Below are 27249 nucleotides of genomic sequence, written 5' to 3' on the forward strand. Positions count from 1 at the left end.
AACAACAACACTATGATCAGGTGCTGACTATGTGCCAGAGACATGTAGGGTCTTGTTTAATGTCCACCATCACCCTATACTGTATTGTTCAGTACGATTTCCTGCTCATTTTTAAACCATTAAACATATGGGAGAACTAAGGCACACAGAGTTTTTTAGTAACTTATCCTCGTCACACAATAAATGTCCTCCTGATATCTGGACTAAGTAGTATAACTTGCTCTGAACCAAGGAACTAGCTTAAATCTAGAGGAAAAAAAATAACAAAACCTAGATCACTGCTCAGTTTTCCGAACACTCAGTTTTAAACATGGCCATGATGGATAAATGTTTTGTGGCAGAATGTTACTGTCACCATGGATATTAGCCCCAAATATGCCACCAAGTGTCTTGTCACTAAACGTACCCAAACCATTTTTAACTCCATAGGTAATAGATTCTGTTTTGCTTCCTTTCTAAAGCACACACAGCACACTAACATCTTATAAATCAGACATTATATTTTGTATAAATAAAATTTTAATGTATGCATTCCTTTACAATAGGGTTTTTTAAAGTAAAATTTTTAAATTAACAATCTTTTTAAAATGTGTCAACCACAGCTAACCTGCTGAAATAAATTAAATGGAATAAAACCTCTCCTAATAATTAAAGATCAAAATTGGTCATTGACTATTTTATTATTACTATTATTTGCTGTAATATCCTCATGGTGCCTTTTCCACTTTATGTTCCCTCCTTTGTTCTCAGGCCATCAGCTGTCCGTTCTAGAATTTAGAGTCAGAAAATTTGGGTTCAGGTCCTGACTCCATAACTTCCTATTTTTATGTCCTTTATAAAGTTACAACATTCCTCCCAACACTAATTTCCTCTTCTATAAAAGCAGGGCAACAATATTTATCATTTTATAATAATAAAAGTGCAAATTATTTCATTTACTGCAAAGAGCTAGCCGTCAAATGTTAGGTGTTATTCGTGTAGCTCATGGTCTCCTTCTAGTGTGTGCCCCTCCCCCCTCCCCTCCACCTTTAATAAGTCAGAACTTATTAAAATTGTGAATACAGTAAGGATGGGGACACTCTTACTGATAAAGGACACTGTGACAGGTATTTGTCAAAGTGCTACGCTAGGGAGTCACGAAGACCAGGGTCTGTGCTCTGAAGCGCCCAAGGGTCTGATTTACAACCACAAAAGCTAAGGCTCTGTATTTAAATGTACATTTACAAAGTAAGGGGCTGGATTCAAGGTACTGTGAATTTTAACATCACTCTATTTTTTACTTTGAGCCCTTTTGTTATTAATTTTCTGAATCTTGGTTTGGTATGTGATTTCTAGGTAAGTGAGGCACCATGCTCCCTCTTTTCCGAGAAAGGTGGTAGAAGAGTGAATTCCATGAACCCTGGAACGACTTTCTAGAGTTCATACTTTGGCTCTGCTACTGTGTGACCATGGGCAAGTTACTTAATCTCTCTGTGCCAGTGTCTTCATCTTGAGAACAGAATAACATGTGCTGATGTGAATTGTATGAGTTAATGTATGTAAAGTGCTTACACAGAACAAATGCTATAGAGTGGTTTGCTATTATTATTACATTTCTAAGGCAAACAGGAGAAAGTTTATCAAAATTCAAGAGAAACTTTTGTGAGGGCATTTTTAATTTAGTGAACTATTACGGACTGTCTTTCTTTACCTCTCTCTGTGTTTCACTCCTTTTTAAAATTTTCTCTTTGATCATAATCTCGCTCAGCTGTTGCCTTTCCTGGGAACAAGAGTATCCTAGAATATCAATCTTCTCAGTCAGCCTCTACGTGCAAGTGCAATCACATTCCTTGTTTCCTTCTCCCCTTATCCCAGATTTTTATTGTAGATTTTCTCTCTGTGTATAATGACTGATAATATAATATTTGTTTCCTTCATTTACCAAAAAGCAAGTAAGACCTATCACCTATGAAATAATACCCTTTTCATAAGGGGCTGTTCATGATTTTCTACATATGGTTAGTGCTAATATAAGCATTCCAATTAGGTGATTATATTTTAAAATCTAAGCTGTGTAAAGAGTTACTTATGTTTCTAAATAAGGTATAGACAATTTGTTCATATGTGCTATAAGAAATGGCTCACGTAATTTTCCTCTGAGTAGTTATATTTTATAAGTAATTGAATTCAATCACAAAATTACAAAATGATTCAAGTTCTCCTGGGATGGAAAATGCAATGTTATTGCCAACAACCTTTTTTAACAGAAGATGTTCACAATAATTGGCCATTGTCAAAGGATTTTTCATTTTCCAGGTGATATATAAATATTAAATATGATAAAGTACTGTAAAGGGCATTTTTTGGCCCTAACATACTTTTAGGGCCAGAGTTGAAGAAACACATGTCTCACTCACAAAAATTGGGGGGGGGGGGTCCCAATTGTTCAAGGTGGTCAAGGATGTGCAGGACTCCGCAGTGTTTCAGATGGATGGGTTGCCTTCTACTCGTGGGCTGTTCATGATCAACTTGGAATTTATTGCTCATACACTCTCCGTGTGTGCCTGAAAATAGCTCCTGGTGGGTGGATGTGTGAATGGTTGTGAAGACAAGAACAGTTCAGAGGGCTCCCAGGCCTTTATAAGCTTGAGATGAAGCATTTGAACTTGGCTAAATTTAACAAGTGGCCTAGGTGTGAACTCTCCATCCAGAGAAGTCAAATAGTAAAGCAGGAAGAAGAAAGACAGTTTGTGTCAGATCCCAGCTCCCCCACTTAGGAGGTCTGACAATAAAGTTCAGTAACTTGTTGCAACGATGTTTCTAACCTTTTTTAATATCAAAGGGATTATTCATTATGAATTTGTACCAACTGGACAAATAGTTAACCAAGTTTACTATTTGGAAGTGCTGAAAATGCTGTGTGAAAAAGTTAGACAACCTGAACTTTTTGCCAACAATTCATGGCTCTTGCATCACGGCAATGCACCAGCTCACAGGGCACTGTCTGAGAGGGAGTTTTTAGCCAGTAAACAAATAACTATATTGGAACACCCTCCCTGCTCACCTGATCTGGCCTCCCATGACTTCTTTCTTTACCCGAAGATAAAGGGAATATTGAAAGGAAGACATTTTGATGGCATTCAGGACATCCAGGGTAATACGACTATAGCTCTGATGGCTATTCCAGAAAAAGAGTTCCCAAATTGCTTTGAAGGATGGAGTAGGCGCTGGCGTAGGTGCATAGTTTCCCCAAGGTGGGCGGTACTTTGAAGGTGACTGTAGTGATATTCAGCAATGAGTCATGTAGCACTTTTTCTAGGATGAGTTCGCAAACTTAATTGTCTGACCTCGTATCAGCTATGTAGCTGTGCAGACTTGAGCAAATTCTTTAGCTCCTAAACACCCGTTTCCTCAACTGATTATGCCAACCCCTTTGAGCATTATGAAGGGTGGAATTAAGGGGTATTCTGAGTATATGGCACCTAATTTATGCCTCTACAAGTTTTTGATGTCCAAAAGGAAGGGAGGAAAGAAATGATACCTGTGTTATGTAAAATATCTTTGGAAATCTTCCCCTAGGCACCTTTATCTTTCTCCTGATGTGTTAAACTTGAACATGAAACAAACAATAGTATCTCCTTCTTATTCCATAATTTCTCAGAGGTAGTTTCCAAATGTTATAGTCAAGAATCTTGCAGCATTGTTTAGTGTAAAGCTAAAAGCTGAGGTGAAATTAGTCAAACTCTCCTTCAATACCTGCCACTGGACCCAGCTTCTAGATAATAACATGCAGCACATCATTAGAAGGTAATCGTTCTCATCATGATGTTATTGCCATCCTGATCAAGTCACTATTAAACCAATTTAATGAAGAGTAAACATTAGAAGGAAAGACTCAGAGGGTATATTTATAAATGAGATAAAGCAATGTAAGTCAAGCTGACTAAATCTTTGCCTACACAAATCACATTCAGCTCAAATAGAATTTGAAAGTTATAGTATTTATGATCTTTTTATAATGAAAATGGAAACTCTTTTTGAAAAAGGAGAGTCATGTTTATTGAAAAATGATCCCCACTATTGGGATGTTTCAAATGGTTATGCATTCATTTCATTTTTTTTTTATTGAACACTTTCAGTGTGCCCAATTTGATGCTTTTGGCTGGTTTAGCCAGTAGTCTGGCAGACCCTTGGCAGAAGACATGGAGGCAAAAGGGCCTACGATGTTTCCTGCTGTGATGAGGCAAGAATTTATTTCTATGTATGTAGCCTACGTACTTGTGGGGACAGAGTCCCAGAGAGCAGTTTCCAGGCTCTCGTCCTCACATGGGAAGGTGCTGGCTTGGTTATTAGATGGCCATCAGCTATCATCAGATGGCCATCTACTGTGGCTGGGTGGCCATCAGCTGCTACCGGTTAGCCATTGGCCACTAATATAACTGCCGTGGCTATGCTGGCAAGGGGGTTGGTTGCTTGGCAGAGAAGCAGATGGGGGATTGCGGTTAGCAAGCGGATGGTGGATTGTGGGTCGTGTGGATCCTACTTCCCGCCTCTCCCTTGGCCACCAGCAAGACGGGGGTGCAGGAAGACCCCTCGCTGGGGGTACTGGCGGATGTTTGTTTTTGTGTCTCGACCAGCCGCCAACGAGAATATAGTGGTATGACTCCCCTATCCATGGCTCCGTGGGTGTTCCTTTCTGGCCTTATCGTATCCCACGTTCTTGTGTGAGGAGCGGGAGCTGAGTCCCTGCATGATAGTACTGAACCACCTTCTTAAAGAAAGTGACATTATTTTTCAGAAAGTGGTTTTATTCCCTCATTATAAGCCTGGTTTACAAACATGTCATTGTCATGTTTGTAAAGCAAGATGTTCTGAGGTTCTGTTCTGGAGGATATGGTTTGACCTCAAAAAGAGAAGTTTGAGAAACACACTGTTCCCTAATATTCCCCAATAAAAATTTATTAAAAAGAAAAAAAAGGGAAGTTTCTATAGTTATGAGTCGGGCTGTAATAAGCTTCTACTGTATTTCAAGAGAAACTGTGAGAAAGGGAAGAAAGACAACTATTTTTAGAACCCATCCTGTTGTTCCCAGGTGATTTGAATTCCACTTTCTTGTCCAACTGTGTCGTGGCCTAAGGGGACTGTTGGCTCGGGTATAGAACTACCTCAGCCCTTGAGAGACTTAAATCTAAGGAACAAAGGACAAAAAGAGACAACCAGGAAGCTCAGGGTGTCTGGCTTGGAGAATTTATTGCCTGATTAAAATGAAATCTGTTAGAAGATGCATGAATTAGCATACTATTTGTATTCAGCTTGTCTCAGGATGCAAAGACAGCCCTGGAATTAGCAGATCAGTAAGATATGTGTTTGCAGAGGCCTGGAGATGATTCAGAAGGCTACAGTCCCACCTGGTGCTGCTTTTCATCCCAGACAAACCCCTCAGTCTCCCTCAACTTAAATTTCTCAGTGATAAAATGAGGAAAACCAAACAACCTTTCATGTTCTTTCCAGCTCTGAGATCCCATCACTTCTGCATCTTATTTGACGTGTTTCTAATCATCATATGAACCACCATCGTTGTGATCACCCCAAGGAGCCCAGGCACGTTTCCCCTGAGGCATTTGGGGGTTCAGTGGGCACCTGATTTGTGTCTAAAATCTTCTATCTCCTAGGATTTTAGAGCAAAACACAGAACTGTTACCATTTCAAATAGCATATTGACTGAACTCATGACCTTCGGGGTTGAAAAGCCAGGCATCCAATCCCAGCTCTGAGAATTACTAGCTGAGTGACCTTGACTCAGTTGCTTGAGCTCTGTGAGTCCCAGTTTCTTCCTTATAAAATAAGGGCAATAACAGATATCTCACAGAATTTTTATCAGTATCAGAATGAGATAATATGTAGCCGGGCTTAGAGCAAAAGCTCTCTACAGTGTGGTCTCTATTAGCAATCTCATCAGAATGCCTAAAAAGTTGGACTGCAGGGTGCTAAAGATACCTATCTCTTCAAGACTGGCTAGCCACCTGATGTTGAGCAAGTTACTTAGAACCTCCCAGCCTTACTTGTCTCATCTATAAAATTAGGATGATAATCATTCTCTGGATGGATATTGTAAAGATTAAATGATACGGCTGACTAACAGATTATCCAGCCCTCACTGGGCAAACTGTGAGTAACAAGACCTGTCTTTTTAGTGTTGTATGTCATTTGACTACAGGTGGGTATATTACTGTGCTGACTCTGCCCTAACAAAATGCGATAGACTGGGCGCCTTAAACAGCAGAAATTTATTTTCTCACAGTTCTGAAAGTGGGAAGTCCAAAATCAAGAAGCAAGCAGGCTTGGTTTTTCCTGAGACCTGTCCCATTGGCTTGCAGATGGCTGCCTTCTTGCTATGTCTTCACATGGGCTTTCCTCTGTGTGCATGTATCTTTGGACTCTCTCTCTCTCTCTCTCTCTCTCTCTCTCTCTCTCTCTCTCTCTCTCTCTCTCTCTGTCTATTAACCTTAATTACCTTCTTTAAGGCTGTATCTTCAAATTTAGTAATGTCAGCCTTCAACATACAAATTACACAGGGACACAATTGAACCCATAACAGGGCCAGACATCAGACCGTAGTAAGTAGATTAAGGAGAGAGTGGGAGATAGGAAATGGACCCGGTGGGTAAAGTCAAGTGTTCTGAGACATTTGAAAGTGCAGGAGAGAAGTGTTGTCATTATTTTTATCATTGTTCTTTCTGTTGGTATTGAGAGAATGAGTGGCCAAGTACAAAGAACATAAGCTTTGGCATCAAAGACATGGGTGTAAATCTTTTCTCTACTTTTTCTCTGATCTGGACAGTCACTTTTTCACCTCTATGAGACTCTGCATCCACATGTGTGAAAAACATGGACAATTATATCTGGTCGTGGAGTTATTGCAAGGATTAGAGCACCTCGCCCATCCCCTGGCGTATAACAGAAGCTCAATAAATCTTAAGCACTGTATTGTCCCCACTCAAATGCATGGTCCTCACTGGTGGCTGCGTCACATCAGGCATCTCGCAGCCCTGTGCAGCTTCATGCTGTGCTCTCCACAGAGTTTGCCTCCGAGAATCAGCCTTGATTGAGTTCAGTGGTGTTGCTTTTTTAACTTATCATAAGCTGGTAATTGCTGATGATTTCAGGTATGTTTTTAGAGCCTGTCAGCCTCCTAGAAATAGAAACAACCCTTTGGCAGATAGGAGTCATTAAGAAGTAAGGTACCAGGCAGCTGGGAAAACAGGAGAGCCCGCGGGCAGGCACTTCAAGTGTGGTGCTTTGACTGTGGCACGGCTGCTCAGCCTGTCACACACACTTAACTCAATTACACTGACCCTGCAGCCCTGGGCCGTTTTGTCTCAGCCTCAGGACTGCAAGTCTGCAGCAGCTGGGGAAGAAACTTTGTCGAAGGCTAGATGGTAAGAAAGGCCAAGGCATCGGGGCACGGTTTTGCTTCTATTCAGTGGAAGGGTCACTGGGTCTAGAGGAGGTTGTGCTATGACTGAAAGACTGCTCAGAAAATTTGATTAAAATCTCCTCTACTTTTGCCTTTGCTGTGCTTCTCGGAACAATGATTCCAGAGAACAGTGATTCCAGAGAAGACATTTAAGGTCCACCAGTGGTGCACCAGCCTCAGTTTGAGAAACCATTTTCTAGAGGGCAGCTAAGGTTCAAGTGGCTTCACAAGAATGGAAACTTTAGCAGCAGCCGCATTTGTTTCTTGACTCATTCATTCATTCCCCAAATCATTCTTGAGTGACTGCATGCTGTCAGACTCTATGTTAGGTCCAGAGGAGAGACAGATCCATAAGACGTTGCTCCTGTCTTCAAGGAATTCACAACGGAAGGCAGACATGGACAGACCAAAGTGTTGTGTTTCACATGCTATGCGAGTGGGAGATAGGGTGTGAGAACTCTGACCAGGAAGCCATATTAGTTCTGTATGGTGGAGTAATTAGGAAACACTTTAGAGAGGAAGGAGTATTATTTAAACTGAATCATAAAAGGCATATGCATTTCAATAGATGGAAAAGAGAGAGAGGAGAAGTATCTTTAGCTGAAGCAAGTATAGAAGCTTACATCACAGCCTTTCTATTTGTTGTTACCTATATTAGGTCTGTTCTGTGTCATTGGTTTCTGCATTCTGCATTGGCAACTACAGTAACTATAGCGCCTCCCAATTCATTGGATGAACAGCAATCCTAGGGACGACCATTTTCCTTCATCCTCTCTAGCTTGGGACTCATTGAGTACAATCAACTTATTCATTCCGATAAACAAAGGAGAAAATTAAAGGAGCCCCATTTTGGCTTTTTTTAATTTCTCCATGAAGCCCAGCCTGAGGTCAAGTTTTAATGCCTAACTGCCTTTGATTGGCTACTTTTATGCCTTTTCACATCCGTTAGATGCACACTCCACTTACTTTCTCATCAATTTTATCCTCATCTGCTCAGAGTTTATTGTTGGTCTTCCCATTTTTTCACGTCTCTTTTATTATTCTTATCCATCCATCACTATTCTGCAGCTTTTCCATATCACTCTTCCAAAATAAATTAATATGATATGGAACGTGCAAACAAAATGCTTGCTTTTGCCTCCTCTTCCTCTTTTTGACAAACATAAGCTTTCCAAGTATTCGTTTTATCACCATTATTGGTCTTTTATAAGCTCCTTGCGGGGAGTGATTAGGACATGCCAAGGTTAGTCTTCCACTGACCTCTGTTTCCCTGCTAAGTGAGGGCTCTCGCCCCTCACTGCACTGAGACAGGCTAATAAGTAGGTACCGATATCAGAGAGGTGGCGTTGTAAAGTACCAAAAGTGATGTGACTTTTGTAGTCAAAATGACTGACATTTTGACTACATTTCTAACTGACACATGAGACATGCAATTGGGAGTGATCGTGGCCCAGGGACCAGAGTTGATGAGAAGACGCTTTTCTCCTGAGCCTCACCCTTCTGAGGTGGCAATTTGTAGCCAAAAGGAAGGAATAAAATGGAAGGAACTCATGGTGTTAGTACTGGGCCTTGATGCTTCTGTCCCTGAGGAGTTCCTTGGCTCAGGTGTGGTCTGGACTATGGTGGGAAGAATTCCTTAAGCCTCCATTGGGCCCCACTGAAAAGGAGCTGGACCTAATTAAGGATGCTGTACTTTACAACCTAAACACCTAGATCCTACTATATCCCAATACTTCCCAACTTGTGTTGTACATGACCCTAGGGCAAATGTGCAGATGTTCCAGAAGTTTCCTGTGGGGAGAAAGGGTTCTGTGGATAAATACCCTTTGGGATCAATTGGGTTAAACAGAAGTCTTTGTTGTCAGTCCTCTCAAAACCCTTAGATTCCTATATTTCGCTCACAAACTATGTTAATATTTACAACATTTCCCAAATTCGTATGAACTCAAAATTCTTTTTGCATAGAGCATCTAAGAGAAATTACAGGATAAATACAATTCACAAAGCAAAGTGCAGTATTTTAGAATGTATCTGTAGCTATGGATGGATTCCCTTGGCTGCAGAATCGGGTTTAGACAGAAGTTTCCCTAGGCTCTCGTCCATCCAGTATGCCCCCGTGAAGACTGGGTTTATGCCAGTCAAACTGGCAGCTCATTACTTTACTCAGCACTTGATCTGACAACTAGTTGTAGCCCCAGGAGAAATATTTGATTTCAGAGGTATCCTCCTTGAGTATTAGTAGACTCCTATCTCCTACATGCATGATACAAGGGTGATGCTGATTGTAATTAAAGTAAAATTCCATTTTTGTAACTAGTATTTGGTATATGTACACAAATCCCAGGTTTTAAGAGTGTTCATGTTTTGTTTTGTTTTTGTTTTTGTTTTTGCACTTTTCATACTGTACCAGAGAATGCTTGTATTGTAATGTGTAATGACTAGAAAGTATGAAAAAATATAATGTAGAATTAGCTTAGCTTAGTATTGTAAACTCTGGGGAATATAAAGACCAGTGAGTGGCAGTATGAGAATCATCCATAAGCATTGGTGAACCATGACTGATCTTAAGACTTTTTTTGTTTTTGTTTTTCTCTACAGACAGCGTGGAAGATGAACTGGAGATGGCCACTGTCAGGCATCGGCCTGAGGCTCTTGAACTTCTGGAAGCTCAGAGCAAATTTACCAAGAAAGAGCTCCAGATTCTTTACAGAGGATTTAAGAATGTAAGTACTTTCTTTTGATTTTACCTTTACCCAGTTCTCGGGGAAGTACTGAGACGTGAGTGGGGAGAGGGGAAATATACAGTTTGATGAGAGCTCTCTCATATGTACATTTTTGTTCCAATCACTCCTAGATGTAAATGTGGTCAACATCCATTTGGATTTTGATTCACTTTGGCACACCAGTGCTCATACAATATAGGTGTACATTAAACAGGATGAGTAAAGAAGAAAGGTTTACCCAATTCAATTCTCAGTTGGGATTTTTTTTTTTCTTTTTCAGTTATAATGACATCATTTCCAATAAGCTCCGACTGTCTTCTTCATTTTTAAACTATATTCTGGTGCTTGACTTGAATAGACACTATAGATTGGGGTACATTAAGGAACTCGATTCCTAGCACTGGAGAAAAGTCATAATAAGTTTGATCGTCTCTAAATGACCAAGCCACACATGACTGTAGACCACAAGTGTCTGTAGGTGGTACCTACAGCTAGTTTTCTGTGATGCAAGTGTGACGATGACACTCCCTCCTGAGTGATTCATCTTCAAAAGGCGTGATAGTCCGTGCACACCAGAGGGTGAAGATGACAGGCAATAAGTGATTGGTCCAGGCAATTGATCAGGCACGGTCTTATTGAATCCTTGGTATGTGCTCATATTAAGCCAGATACTGTAAGTTATTCAAAAGCCAGAGAAGATATGCTTTTGTCCTGAAGGAGCTTGTGGTCTGAATAGAGAGAGAAGACTTGCTGTTATGAATCTATTTGAAAGCAGTTCATCTTTAAAATATCAATGGTTGTGTATCAAATAGCATGCATAACCCAACATATATTGTGTTCTTACACATATGTAAACCACAGTAGTTCTAGGGACCTCTTGAGATCCAAATTAAATTGCTTTGATTCCACCCCAAAGCCATGCCCTAAGAGACCCTACTCCATAGCCTACTCCATAGAAGCCTGTAGTATCCAATGATTTCTGCTCATTCCTGTCTCTTCAAATCTGACCACTTCAAATACTATAATACCTCTGTCCAACCTCATGCAGGCCACATGAGCAACTTTGCCTCTTCTTTGATATCCACAAAAAAAAAAAAATGTGCAGAGAATTTGTAACACTACTTGACCTTTTCAGAATATACTTATAGGGTTCCGTCGTGTATATTGCAGACAACTTTTCACCATTTGTCTGATTCCATGGGGTCTCTCTCTGTCCCATTTCTGCTCCTCACCACTCTCTTTGCCTGGGCTTTCTAGTTCTTCTCCCCTCGTTATTCATCAAAAACTTGCTCCTCTGCTAACACCCAGGCTTTTGTGGAGGTACACTGGGTGGAGAGGGAGAAGGTATAATAGAGATGGGTGTTTACTACATAGACAAGACTCTCATTAAAAGGAATCTTGATGTATAGTCTATTTAGATGACACATATAGGTAAACAACACATAAAGAGGAAGGGGCTTTGAAAATTAGGCTAGGAAGTTATTAGTTATGCCTATGCTGCCATAGTTTGCAGACTTCAGAGAGAGGAAGACTTACAATGAGACAGCTGCACTGACCCCGGACAGCAGCAAACCATTGAATGGCAAGGATGGGGAAAGAGAGGAAGTGAAAAAGACCAAGTCTTGGCTAACTGTAAATGTTAAAGGAAGGCTAATCACAGAATAGAACTGCAAATGCATTCCTGTGAACATCTAAACTTTTCTGCTCTAATTCAAAGGTCTTGTAATAAAAAAAAAAATTCCTTTTTTAACATTAGATTGTGTATAAGATACAAAATTGTTGTTGAATAAATAACTTAATCCAATCTCCCAGCATCTCTGTGTATTCCTAGATGGCTGTTGCATTACTACCCCTCTGCCATCACTGTGTATCTCTCTATGTGGGGTCCGGAGGCCTTTCATCTCACTTGTTACAAATTGGAATCATGATTACTGCCATCATAAACCTTGGGAGCAGCATCTCTGTAGCATGTCTTCTCCAAGTAGCAGTTCAGAAAATATTGCCCAGGCTCCAAATTCTGCATTCCAAAGTCTCAATATGTGGTCCCTGGATTAGCTTTTTCAGCATCACCTGAAAACTTAAGAGAAGTACAAATTCTCTGCCCCAACCTCAGACCTACTCAATCATAATCTTTTGGTCTGGGGCTCACAAATCTTCCTTCCTTCCTTCCTTCCTTCCTTCCTTCCTTCCTTCCTTCCTTCCTTCCTTCCTTCCTTCCTTCCTCCTTCCTTTCTTCCTTCCATCCTCCTTCCTTCCTTCCTTCCTTTCTTCCTTCCTTCTTTCCTTCCTTCCTTCCTTCCTTCTTTCCTTCCTTCCTTCCTTCCTTTCTTTCTTTCTTTTTTCTCCCTTCCTTCCTCCCTCCCTTCTTTTCACGTACTTGTCCTCTCTTTTCCTTTTCTTCCTTCCTTCTCTATCCCCAACTTTTCTCTCCCTCTTTCTTCCTTCCCTCTTTCTTCCTTCCTTCTTTCCCTCTTTCTTCCTTCCTCCTCTATCCCCAAATTTTCTTTCCCTCTTTCTACTTTTCTGATTCCTGCTCTCTTTCTTCATTCCTCCATTCTTTCCCTATGTTTTTTTACCTCCTTTGTCTCTTCCTCTTGTCAATTCTTGTTTCCTTTCTTTCACTTTTTCCCCTTCCTTCCTTTTTCTCTATTTTTCTCCTCTCTCCCTTCATTTTCTTTGACCCCTCACCCTGCCCCATGCCATATTTCCACCAGATCTTTATGTGTCCAACACATATTTTATATGCTTCTTTAAAAGAAACAATTTCACCATTTGCTCAGAAAATATGAATTGATACCTCTGATAAATCAAACAACGGCAGACTTTTAATTCTTGTTTGTTTTCCCCTCATTAAATGTACAACTCAATAAAAATGCCCTAAAATAAAGCAAGAGAGGCACTAAAGCAGGTCAACAGCACTTATGTTTTACTGGATGGCAGCAATCTGAACCAGCTTGGCGTCAGAGATAGCAAACTAACTACCCTTGGTTTCCTGAACACCAATTATCTCAAGCCCTGAAGATCAAATAGTCATTTCCCTGGAATTAATTAAGATATTCATTTTTAATGAAACCATTTTAAAACTCCCCATATTTTTATTAAAAGGATGAACTATTCATCAACATCTTAAAATAGTCACACTTACAGGGGAATGGCTGAACCTGACAAGACACCATGCAAGTAAAGATTACCAGAGTCCCTGGGTCTTTCTTTAGCACTATATCTCTGTAGCATTTCCTCATTTTCAACATAGATTGTTCATATAAATGAGGTAGAGGATAAAAGAAAGATAGTGAGAGAGAATTTATCAGCCCCTCACCCTGTCTTGCCCACTGAGTTATCTCCATATTTTTATTTCTTTTACCACATGCTGAACTGAGTCTTCAAAAGTAGGCAGCTGATAGAAATGGAGAATGTAGCACAGTGTTTCTCAACTCTTACTTGCCTCAGAATTATCTGAAGGGATTGTTAAAACAGATTTCTGAGCTCCAGACCAGAAGATTATGATTGAGTAGGTCTGAGGTTGGGTCAGAGAATTTGAACTTTTCTTAAGTTTTCAGGTGACGCGTATGCTGCTGATCCAGGGACCACATGTTGAGACTCACCGGTATAGTGCCGACAGTATAACCTTCGGTGTCACTCAGGCTCGGGTCCACATCTTGTTTAGGCAGCCCCCTCTGACTCAGTGGCTCGTATGTCCTGGGATAATGATAATTTGGATAATGATACTTAAATTACACAGGTTTGGTTGTTTTTTTTTAATTTATTGAGGTGACAATTGTTAGTAAAGTTACATAGATTTCAGGTGTACAATTCTGTATTACATCATCTATAAATCACATTGTGTGTTCACCACCCAGAGTCAGTTCTCCTTCCATCACCATATATTTGATCCCCTTTACCCTCATCTCCCACCCTCCACCCCCCTTACCCTCTGGTAACCACTAAACTATTGTCTGTGTCTATGAGTTTTTGTATGATTTCAATGATATGTGGTACATAAACCAAAAACAACAAAAGAACAAGACAAACAAATGAGATTTGGGTTTTTTGTTTTGTTGTTCGAGATATTAAGATAACAAACATGAAGTTAAACAAAAAGAAGTTATTATCATATGGGCCCAAATAGTCAACTTCAATATTGTGTTTCATCAAAATGGGTCAGTTATGGTTGGCCTACATTCATACCAGGCAGTGTTTTGGCTTTTGAGCTACATAACTATATATTATAAAGGATGCAGAAAAATACAAGGTATTATCTACACACATCAGTGGTCTCAAACGTAGATGCATGTTGCAATCATCCAGAGAGCTTTAAAAATTACAAACAGTTGGGTACCATGTTTGGTGATTCTGATATGATTGCTCTAGGAAGAACCTTGAACATCAGGATTTACAAAGCTCTTAGGTAATTATAATGTGCACCCTAGAATGAGAAGCATGGAGCTGAATGGATAAGATCCTAGGTATAAGGTGATTCAATCAGAAAAAGAATTGACCAAACTGTGATGAGTTTTATGTGTCGAATGCCAATGGTTAGACTGGCTACACTGGAATCTTATGAAGTCTTTGCTGGGTGGGGTGTTTGTGGGGGTAGGGGATGGCGGTCACAGGTCTTATCTCTAATGATTCTGATTCAGCTAAGTTTGCGGTGGTGCTTAGGAATTCTTTTATTTTTTTCTTGAACTTCTTAATTAAGAAAAAAAGTTCCATTTTAACAGATAGCTAACAAAAGGCCACATTTGAAAACTACTGACCTGGAAGGTCATACAAGTATTGAGATATAGATATATAGATACATAGATAGATAGATATAGATATAGATATAGATATATAGATATAGATAGATATAGGTGTAGGTGTAGGTGTAGGTGTAGGTGTAGGTGTAGGTGTAGGTATAGATATAGATATAGATATAGATATAGATATAGATATAGATATAGATATAGATATAGATATAGATATAGGATTCATAAACTTGCTTTGCTGTTCTCTTTCAAAATCAAGCAAACTTTCGTTCAATACTAGGTGATCATGAATGGTCTACTGGGGCGTAAACTTTTAATATGGCGATGTGTTTTTGGCATTTTCTCTTATTGATTAATAATTTATAGCATATTCTTCCCATCTTTTAAAATACAGCATGACAGGTAAGCGCAAGTAGTTAGACTTGCATGCTTTGGATACATGGCTTTTTCCCATTCTAAATCTTTCCCTACTTCCTTTTCCTTCACTGCTTTGAATTATATTAGGTTAAAGTATCCATTAAATTCAAATCTATCTTCAAGGTATCACTTTAATACTTTTTAATGTTCTTTATCCCTAAAAATGTTAAGTGCTGATATCCTTTTTACCTGAAAGGAAAGATGTTTGTATTAGTTTTCTACTGTGTATAATAAATTACCACATATTAGTGGCTTTAAAATTACCCCACATTAATGGCTTAAAAAAAACAACACATTTATTATCTTACAGTTTGAGGGTCAGGAGTCCAGAAATGACTTAGCTATATCCTCTGCTTGGGATCTCACAAAGCTACAATAAGGTGTTATTGGACTGCATTATTTTCTGGATCCCCTGGGTCTTCTTCCAAGGTCACATGGTTGTTGGTAGAACTTATTTCCTCATGGTTATATTTACAAGATCCCCCACTCTCTTGCTGGCTGTCAACCTAGGGCCACTCAGCTCCTAGAGGCTCCTCGTAGTCCCTTGCCAATGGCCCACTAACAGGCACTCTCATAACACAGCAGCCCACTTCTTCAAAGCCAGCAAGGGAGAGTCTGTAGTCTGCTAAAGCAGAGTCTTGTATAATGTAACATGATCATGGGCGTGACATCTCAGCCCATCACTTTTGCATATCCCAGCACTCTAGGCCAGGTCATTAAAAGGTGTGAGACTTATTGGATGTCATCATACTGTCCATTACAGTGGTATGTGAGGAGGCAGCAACACTGTGGAGTGAAGCAGTTGAATTTGGTCTCATGTCATATCTCAAGCACGGTTGATACCCACCCTCAGTGTTGTACCTGCAATTCAGACATCTCCTTGGAGATTTTACCAAAAGTAGCACCAAACTTTTCCTTGATTTCTGTAAGTTTCTATACTGTGGCCAAAGAAACCAGCAGGTGATGGAAGTTCTTTGATGGGGTTTTTCCTCCCTAGTCAAAGTGTTTGAGAACTCATTATACCAAGACCTTTAAAAATAGATGCTTGGAACTGAGGACAAAATTATAGGGATCTACATTTTTGACAAAATGCATTTACATAAAAATAACTAAATCCCATTTCTGGTGAAGAGGGGTAGTTTAGCACATGCATGGGGAAGAGTGGGAAAAGGTGGTTAGGATAGAGAAATAAGCTGCTAATTATACAAGGCAATTGCTCTTTGGTCATAAGCCCTTGGAGTTATTCTTGAGGCTTTCATACACTGATTGTGTGACCTTCAGTAAATCACTTCATCCCTGGCAGCTTGTCTCTCCCTGTCATCAAATTAGGGATTAAGATCTTTCCTTCCAATCACAAAGTGGGGTAGGTAATAATTGGTGTTGTTCCACCCTTTAAAGACTCAGATAAAGAAAAATCTTTCTTAAGTGCAAAGTATTACTCATGTACTTTAGAATCAAAGTATAAATGCAGAGTTAAAATGCTACTTTTTATGCCCTAGCAGAGTTTTCTCTCAGACTTCCAAGAAGCAGGGCTTTTTGAGGAGAAAGTTGTTTACAGGTTTGAGCAGATAAACATGGCTGCCTTTCAGGCTTCCAAGGTCTGGCATGGTACAATTGCTCTCCTGGGTTCAAAATTTTCAACTTCCATTTCCTACCTTGGCCAGGTAGTTTAGCTTCTCTGGACATCAAATGCTCCTTTCCTTTGATGATTCAGGATATTAATGACCAGATGATGATAAATGTTTTGTATAAACCCTTTCACTTAAAGTGTGGTCAATAGACATTAGAGCTTTTCAGTTCTTTCCTCTTATTCTTCTAAGTATAAAAGTAACTAAAATTCATAATGAAGACCTGTGATATCATCTTCAAGTATATTACCTTAAGCATAAGCTTGTGCTAAATATATTCTGTGGCATTTGTTTACTTCTTGTTTTATTTGTTTCATTTTTATTTTAAATGAATAAAGTGTCATGCTAAACAGTTGAAAGCATACAGGGGTGTTAAATGAAATATGTAAGTATCCATCTGCAATCAATATCCCATTCCATCTTGGTGGAGCCAACCACTCTCAACATTTTTTATTCCGGTACATGTTTTTTTTTTTTCTTCTTCTTCTTCTTCTTTTTTTTTTTTTTTTTTTTATGTGCACATGTTTATACGTGTGTAGGGATTTTTTTTACATAGATGCGCTGATAATATCCTACAAACTGATTGTTTTTACCTAATAAGCAGTAAATTGTAAACATTTAATTCTATTGTTAAACAGCCATTATATCCATGTTGATATATATATGTATATGTATATATATATATATGTGTATATATATATATATATATATATATATATATATATATATATATATATATAACAGGAGTTCCCTGTTTTTGGATACTTTGGTCTAGTGTGTTGGCTCACTAGCGCTCAGCCTCTACTTTGTTTACCTGGGAATCCCCGTAGGGAAGGCAGCAGTTTTCCATTGTGCTTGTTGTTCCACCTTTGTTCCAAAGAGAAACTTTCCTGTGAAGGGCTGTACCAGTCTTTCCTCACAGTACTATCCAGCCCCTTCCCCACACCATAAGAAAAAAGAAAAAAAAAAAAAAAGAAAAGAAAAAGACAAACTTCAAGAGAAAAAAATAAAAAGAAAAATAGACAGAGGCCCTATATTTCTGGTTAATCTGTGAGCTTCCTAAAGTCCTGAGCTTGATTCATTTTGATATTCCATTCTTAGTTCCAAGCATATGGCCCATTATATTACTCAGTACCTCATTCTGAAATGAAAGTTCTAGACCTTAATCACAAATAAAGCTCATCCTATATCATCCATATGATGCCTAACTTTTGAAATATCTTTTCCTTTCATTAATTGAAATATATGTGCAAGATATGTGTACTTAACTTTTCTTTGTCTCCCAAACCTGTCTTTTCTCAATAAATGTTAACCTGCATTTATCTAGTCACGTAGGAATGTCTTTCTGGACTCTTCTCTCAGAACCTCCTGCATCTAATTCACCTCCAAGCTTGGTCAGTTTTCTAGTCTTTGTATCTCTCACGTCCACCCCTTCCTTTTTCTCTCCGTGGCCCCACCTCTCACGTGCAGCTGTCATCTTTCACCTGCATACCTCGGTGGCCTCCCTGTCTGCTGGCCTCCAGTCTGGTCTTCCTCTGAACCATTCTCAGTGCAGCTGAAAGGGTCGTTCTGAAGCACAAATAGGATCCTGCCAGTTCCTACTTAAAACCAATTAATCGCTCTCCACTGCCATTAGAAAACAGACTCAAGAGTTGTACACATTCATCCAACAAATGCTTATTGAGTGTCTCCTGCAAGTCAGATACTGAATTAGATGTTTTCTGTACTACAGTGACCCAGGGAGCCCTTGTCCAGTGAGCCCCTTCTTACTTTTCCAGTCTTATCTCTCACTATTTCCTATTCAGTTTGATCCAACCATAAAGAACTTCCTGCAGTTGATGTGCTTCCCTTAAGGGGTGTTGACCTGTAATTTTCCTTTTTAAGGGAACGCTTGTCTCCATGACTCCCTTGTCTTTCACTGGGCAAATTTCTACACCTTCTCCACATCTCAGTTTAGACTTTATTTCAAGATTTTTTTTAATCATTTTTTCTCTAAATGCTGAATATGGGCCCATCACTGTACTAGGTATTTAGGATACATAGTTGGGAAGGGGTCTGAAGGAGAGGGATGATAATTAAACAAACAATTAAATGAGGAAATACATGATGGTGATCAGAACTGTGATAAAATCTGTTCCAGAAAGACAGGACAGAGAGCTTATTTTGATGGGGTGGTTAGAGAAGGATCCCCTGGGGAGATGTTACTTAATTTAATTAGAATATCAGGAAGGACACCGCCATATGAAGGTAAGGAAAGGGCATTTTAGGCAGAGAGAACAACCAAAACCCTGAGGTAGAAGTGAGGCAAGACTGTCTGGAACTTGGAACATTAATTTTATTTTGTTATATCAAAATATTGAGAAGCTACTGGTTTTAGAAGTGTCAGATACAATTTAGAGGAGTGAATTTTATGGCTCTGTCAGGTTACTGTAAGTAAAATGGAATATAAGTGGCCAAGATAAAACAGGAAAACCCTTGAGAACGCTGTTTTAGGAGAGTAAGGAAGTATGGCTTAGACCAGGAGGGTAGTAATAGAGGAGAGAGATGACCAGCTGTACTATATGCTCAAATTATGTCAGAGGTTCCCAAGATCACCTTCAGGTTCATTGATTTGCTAGGAGGACTCACAGGACTGAGCATGTAGTCATTCACAGCTGATCTATTTTACAGCAAAAAGATACAGAATAAAATCAGCAAAGGGAAAAGGTGCATGGGACAATGTGTGGAGGAAACTGGACTCAAACTCTCAAGAGTCTTTACCTAGTGGAGTCACACAGGGTGTGTTTAATTCCCCCAGCAATGAGTTATGACAACACATGTGAAATGTTGTCTGCTGAGGAAGGCAGTTAGGCACTCAGGGTCATAAGTGTGCAGGCTCTTGTTAGGGCTGGTCATGTAAGCACCCGCTGTCTAGCATGTACCAAAATTCCAGACCCTCAGAGGCAAAGCAAGTGTTCAGCATAAACCATATTGTTTTATGCAAATGATTTAGGTACAGTGAATCATTCTTATCAGGGGATAATGGGAACCTTCCCAAGCTCCATGTTCCCAGATACTGGCTGTTATGGACTGAGTTGTATCTAAAATTTGTATGTTGAAGCTCTAACCCACAAAGGGACTATATTTGGTGATAGGACCTGTATAGAAGTAATTGAGGTTAAATGAGGTCATGAGGGTGAGGCCCTAATCCAAAGGACTGGGGTCCTTAGAAGAAGAGACACCAGAGATGCAGGAGTGCAGAGGAAAGGCTACAGGAGTACACAGTGAGAAGACAGCCATTTGCAAACCAAAGAGTGGGGCCTCAGGAGAAACGAATCCTGCTGGCACCTTGATCCTGAACTTTTAGCCTCCAGAGCTGTGAGAAAGTAAGTTTATGTTGGTTAAATTACCCAGCCTGTGGTATTTTGTCACTGTGTCCTTAGTAGACTAATAGATCACTCAAGGCCCAACCTTGTAAGCAAACCTTTCTAAGGACAGCAGTCTCAGTCTCGTAATAACTCTTTTTTACACAAAAGTGCACATATTTTGGAGTAAAAATGATTATGTGACTAGATTCCAGTTCTGGCTATCATTGGGCAATATACTTGACCTCTTTGGGTTTTACTTACATCATCTGCAAAATTGAAAAAACAACACCTCACAGATGCTTTGCAAATGTAATGAATGTAAAGTACAGAATACAGAAACTCTCTCATGATAACACTCAAAAATAGCTATTATTATTATTATTCCTTCCATCATTATCATCATTAATACCATTGTCATTATATTGCTCCTCTGAATTGCGTTAGAGCCTAGAAGCTCTTTCTTAAAAGAGCTTCTTACCCTTACATAAGGACCAATTTGGAAACAATGCACTTTATTTTGGATTGATTTTACTCTGACCTTTATATTCTTGGAAAAATGGACACTGTCTTTCTTTTAATGACTTCCTTGTTGGGATTTTGTCAAAATCAAAAGAGATAAGATAATTTGTGATATTTTCAACATATAACCTGGAGAGGTAGGTAATTTTTAAAAACAAGTTACATAAAAGCAACCCTTATATGAGGCAAAAATTCACTAAGACCATTTCTAAAATTTTTAAGATTTTCTATCCATTTATCTACAGCAATTCTATAAGTAAGATCACATTTCATTTTTTTCTGGAGTCACAGGTGGTTTGGTACAGGCTGATGGGGCAATTCTGCTTCATCAGGACATTCAGTGATCTAGGTTCTTTCCATCACATTTCCCTGCTCTTCCTTGTCTGCCTACTGTTCCCATCTGCATTGTGTAAAATAGGTCATTTTCTTGTTCATGTCTGGGGGAAGGCAAAAGAGCCATAGACCAGGGGTAGGTTACTTATCTTGATTTAAAAGTAACACAAACATTATATGTATATCACTTTCACCTACATCCCAAGTGCTCATTAGTTACATGAACCACTCAGCTCCAATGGAAGCTGGGAAATGTAGTCTCTAGCTGGACAGCAAGATATGTAGATAGAGGAGAAAGTAGATAGGAGGAAGAAACTAGCACTCTGCAAAAGTCAATAAAAAATCCTACTCAATTTTTCCAGAGAATATACTAACGATTTCCTAACTGAGTTCAGCTGATCCCCTAAGACATTTTTTTTTTAACTCTGGGAGCAATGCATCCATTGATATTTCAAAATCATATATTCCTTAGAGAATCAAGATTTTTAAAATAATAATAATTACTCTCTATCTTCTGAAGGCTTTGAGGTTTCCTATTTCCCTTACCACTGTACATCAGAAATGAATACATAACAAGTTCAGGAGAAGCTTCCTCCAAGGAGGTTTGTTAATATAGTTTGTTGTACATGGAACCCAGTCTTACAGTACAGAACCCAAGAACAGGGTGGTGGTAAAACTGATGATCTCCCTAAATGGCATTAGTCCTTCTTATTATTTTTGGAACAAGTAATTGGTTCACATAAATATATCACTGAGAGCCCAACAAATAATTTTTCAAATTCAGGACATGTTCTTTACAGAGGCTGCTGTGCAACTTTGGATGGTTTGTGGTTAAAACTAGAAACAAATCAGAGGCCCCATTCCTCACTGCAAGCTCCTGGCAGTGAACTTACCCCATAACGTCAGATCATTTTCCATTTTTTTTACACTTATCCCTTTACTGGGTTCATTAGTATAAGCCTCACTGGCAATTATTCTGCGATCTTGGCAGGGATTAAAATCTTCATTAAAATAAAGTAAGTTGCCAAAACTTTAGAAGTCTTTCTATGCTACATTTAAGTTGAGTGTATTAGACTATAAATTCTCTTAAATCTGCATTGATTAATTTAGCTTGAGGGAAATACAAAGAAATGTGTCAACGTAAAATGAGATAGAATCAGTAATTTCCTTATGTGTGCATATTATACTAATGTATAAATTATGATTAATGTATGACATTGCAACTCCCCCAGAATTTTAGAAGATTGAGTCAAAACTTCTCATTTTGAGCTCCTTCTGGTTGTTATTCCTTTCCACAAGTATATATGGAGTAGCAATTCTTTACTGAATACTAACTGTATGTTAAGGACATTGCTAGTATTGGATACATGTCAATGAATAAAAGAGAATTGTCCTCAACTCATAGATTCTAGAGTCTGGTGTAGGAAGTGTAAAATTAACCAGAAAGGAAAAGGTATAATTATAACGTGGACATAGTTTTGGCCCCTTGCCAAACCCATTTTGCCATAGCATCATGTACTCACTGTTTGTCATTGGAAACCCCTGGTCCTTTGCAGAAAGTGAAAGAATTCACAGTCTCAGAAAAGTAGGAGAGCAAGGAAATATTCAAAAAGAAAGACGCTGGCATTAGAAGTTGCCAGGGCAGAGCCTTGGAGTAGACAACTGCATCAAACTTTAGGTGAACTTTTTCTTATAAAGGAAAGGGTAGGTACTTTTCCTTACAGCAGGAGATGTGATTATAGACTAAGGTCATTTGATTGACATATTTTGGTTTCTTTCTGTGCATGCTCTTACCTAGAATGCAGAAAAACCCGTGGTGGGGGGGAGGGGCAAGCCTTAATGTTCATTTTATTTTAATTGTAATATAATGAGGCTAGAGTTCAGATAGTGGCCAGGCAGCAGCAGTTTGCGCATGTGTTAGGAATCAGCTAAATCCCGTTAGATCTTACCTCCTCTTTTTAAGGGTGCTTGGACATTTTGATTTCTTTCTAGGGGAGAGCCTGGGCAGTTCCTGGAGAGGGGACGCAGGCTTGGGCAGTCCCCCTTCAGGCTCACTTTTATTAATTCTTTTTGCCTCATCACCCACCACGCAGAAAACTTTAAACAATATAATCTACAGCTAATAAATGAAGGTATGCCTTTAAAACCACTGAGGAACATCAAAGGATCATTCCAGTAGAGTATATAACATTACTCCAGAAAATTAATTCATTGTCTTCTTAAATCCTTTTTTCTGTTGTTCAACCCTCCTTAGTTAACAAAGAGAATGTTTAGAGTGAGCTAAAATATCACCTATCGAATCCTTCGGGCTGGTGGACCTTATTTTTTAAGCATTCAAATAGGTTAACAAGGAAATAAACAGAACCATTTTTGTTTTTCAGTGTGTATTTTCAACCACTTTAGGTAGGCCGATGAACAACCTAATTTCTATTTTCATTTTTAATATATCGCCTGTTGATCTTCAAAATATTCTGAAGGAAACTTGCATAAGACACATGTATAACATGACGAATATAATACACATCGTAGATTCCACGACATTGAGGAAGGAGAATATTTAATTTTTCAAAAATGTAAGCCAAGAGAGTTACTGCTATTTGGCATCACATGTAGTCCTTAACTTCTCAGAAGCTAAGTAGTCATTTTTTTTTTCTTTTTTGTACTGGCTTTGCATAAATGGGCCAATAACACTTTCTCTTTTTCCTTTTTTTTTTTTTTTTGGTTTTCTCAGCATAGTTCCTGGTGATATTACTCAGTGTTAGGCAGTTATCTCCTTATTTGGTCTATCTAGCCTTTTAAACATTATGCCCTTTCTTCTCCCAAAAGGAAACCATAAAGAAAATGGCTGTTGAGATGTCTAGAGAAAGGGGAAAAAAATATATGTATATATATATACTCCAAAAAGTAATTTTGTGCCTTATCACTAAGAAAGTAAGTAGCACAGTTTCTGTAATTAAAACCCAAGTTGAATCTTCTTACCAGAAATATGGTCCAATACAGGGTTCTTCATGAGAAAAGAACTAAACATTATTTGAAATAAACCAATTCTAGGAAAGGCTGTGATTAGTCCCTTTGTGACATATTGCTATACCCTGTGGTTGATAATCATTTTAGGACTTTGATTCCCCACATGTTATCCATGGTGATTGGATGTGGGGTGGGCAATAATGTTTTTCATGGAACTAATAGTAGATTAAACATATTTTAATACACTGTACACAACTGAGCAATTTATTGCTAGTCAGCAGCAGAATTAAGGCACCCATGTAATCTACACATTGAAGCGCATGCTAATAATGCCTTCTTGGTTTCTTCTGGAACTCCACAGAAAACCCCATGTTAGTTTCCTAGTGGAAGGCAAGGCAAGCCTAATACTGATCACACTTTGTATTATCATTAGTAAAAGTGCTACTGATTTATTGAATAGATTACATTTATTGAAAACAGAATGGGAGCCTGCAGTTAATTACTGGCTTTTTCTAATTAATTAGTGTCTTCGGTGATTAGGATATTTCTACAGTTGATCTTAGCGCTCTCTGCCAGACTCCAGTGAACATGGTGTTAAAGTGAGACATCTCCAGCAGCACCCTGCACTGCCCTCTTCCGTGTGTCACTAGTACTGCTGACTTAGGGAGGACATGTTTCAGTGCACACGTGGATAATTGAGAGCCATCTAGTTCTGGATTCCAATTCCAGCTCTGACAATTGCTAGTCATTTTACCCTGGGAAACCTCCCTTAACCTCATCTTTCTTATTTGTAAGAGGGAATAGTATTACCTATTCACAATATTGAGGAATCTTAAAGAAATAATGTTTAAATAGAGATGCTGGTCTGTGGTAGGTACTAATGCTGAGGCCCTGAGCCTTTGGGTTGCATAGGTCCAACATAAACAAAAATGTCCCATGCTGACATCCCTTAGGTTTTGTGGTGAAGGTAAATTATAGATTCAGAGCTTTGTCAATACATCTTTGAGAACCACTAATCCCAATTTCTCCAAATTTTCCAGACAAAGAGTAAAGACCTGACCTATGTGGTATTTGTCCGAAGGTCAAATAATCAATGAAGTAACGAAATCTCTGCCTGCTTTGCCTTTTGAACTTGTCTTCTGTCTCTTAATTTGGGATTCTCTGTACTATACCAAACAACCTTTGAGATTCTAAGGCACCTTTTCTATTCCACATACCAAATCATAAAATCTTCAATCAGCAATTCACACATATTTATTGAGTTTCTGCAGAAGATGGAACTGCAGTAAACACTGGGAAAATGGATAATAAGCAAATAAATGTGATTCTTGTCGTCAAGAAATGAAGGGACCATGTAAATTGTTAACTATTTTTCTACATTATTACTATAAAACCTGGATCATCTACTGCATGCAAGACAATTTTTTTTATTTTTTTATTTTATTTTTTTTGCAGAGTGAGACGTTTAGAAACTTCCCAAGGTCATTTAGCTAATTAGTAGCAGTGACATACTTATAACAGATACACCTGAGTTCCCATCTCAAAATCCTAGCATCCCAGTAAGAACACAGAGAATACTTTAAAAAAATAGAGTGTGCAAATAATTTTCTTAAGAAAATCTTGAACCAAAACAAAGGGCATTTTTAGCTGTTTAATATGACAACTGGGTAGAACCAGAAACCAGAATTCATACCTCTTATTTGATCTGGCAAGACTGCCTGAGGTGAATAGTTGATATTTGTCATGCAGGTGCCCTATGAAGATCCAGATTATGTGCAAAGGGTTTATAAGATAGAGAAGTAGCCTAACATAAGGATAAAGAGCACAGACTCTGGAGTCAGACTGCCTGGTTCACACCTTGATTCTGCTGTAGACTCATGAAGTTGAAGATGCCATTTAGTTTCTTTGTATCTCAGTTCCTGTTCAAAGGTGACTCTGAACTTTTCCTCTAAGCAATCAGAAAAAGGAATTGACATTCTGAAAGACTGAAGAAAGACTGCATTCCGAGAGCCAGAAAATGAGCCCCATCCTGTTTGGAAATTTAAGACACCTTGTAAACATTTGGAGAGCCAGAAAATGAGCCCCTTCCTATTTGGGAATTTAGGACGCCTTGTAGACATCCCAGGAGAGTTATGGAGCTGGTAGCAGCATATGTATATCTGGAGTTCAAGGGGAGATGTGCAGGCTGGGAAATAAATATTGGTGACCTCAATCTCTAAATCATATTTATCTCCATGAGACTAGATGAGATCACCAAGGGAACAAGCACAAGCTGTGGTCGTATTTATATTGTAGAAATATCACTCTGACAAAGCAGAGTCAGGGGAATGAGAGTGGAGGCAGTTAGACCAGCTTGAAACCTACTGTAGTAGTTCAAATTTGGATAAGTAAGGATGATGTACAATAGCAGTAACCATGGTAATAACAAAAGTGAATTATGATGCAATGCAATTGTAATGAAAAATGAATACAATACTAGTTACAATAAAAATACAGCACAAATGCGAGAAGGGCCAGGGCCTCTCCTCTTATTTTTTGTTACCTGAAGGCAAAGAAGGCAGAGATTAGTTTGTCTCTTGGAATTTGTGCCACTGGCCCCCTGAGGGAAGACTAGCCTCTCATTTTAACTCAGCAAATACAAATTTCACAATGTTTTAAAGATAAACTCTCACTTTTAAAGATAAACTCCCATCCTTAGAATATATATTCTAACTCCTTATTGGTTTTGCCTTCACTCTACCCCTGCCATCACCAGCACAACCTACCTCCCATATTGAAAAACTGAGAGACAGTAACAAAAGAGGAAGTAAGGATAGTTTCTGATATTTACTTTCTTTGGGGTATTGCCTTCTTTCCAGCAGTCTGGACATTGGAAAACCCTATTTTTAATCATTCTCTTTTTCCAAGTGCACAATTATGTCTTTATTCTTTGTGTCTGCATGCATGCATCAGAAATCTTATATGTGTAGGTAGGGATGTGCATGTTTGTGTGTGTATGAAAATTCAATGAACAAGATGTATACGAAAATAAAGAATAAAGTAGAAGAAACTGGAACACATGTTGCGTAGAAGACAAAAGGAATAAAAGATCCTCTGAAGCCCCCATGCCTC

At 38.8% G+C, this 27249-nt stretch overlaps 1 protein-coding gene across 9 annotated transcripts in view; it reads left to right on the forward strand.

The window, feature by feature from the left end:
* KCNIP4 (potassium voltage-gated channel interacting protein 4) overlaps nucleotides 1-27249 on the forward strand; it is a 1007764-nt gene that overhangs the window by 902338 nt on the left and 78177 nt on the right. For 7 of the 9 annotated variants that reach the window (XM_081048279.1, XM_081048283.1, XM_081048282.1 and 4 more), the window contains one exon: nucleotides 10055-10179. In XM_081048279.1, the coding sequence (XP_080904405.1) occupies nucleotides 10055-10179 (125 nt within the window). The remainder of the gene's footprint in view (nucleotides 1-10054; nucleotides 10180-27249) is intronic. The other 2 variants (XM_081048284.1, XM_081048277.1) reach the window with 1 other exon arrangement.

The sequence above is a fragment of the Rhinolophus hipposideros genome (assembly GCF_964194185.1).
Source record: "Rhinolophus hipposideros genome assembly, chromosome: 1".
NCBI lineage: Eukaryota > Metazoa > Chordata > Mammalia > Chiroptera > Rhinolophidae > Rhinolophus > Rhinolophus hipposideros.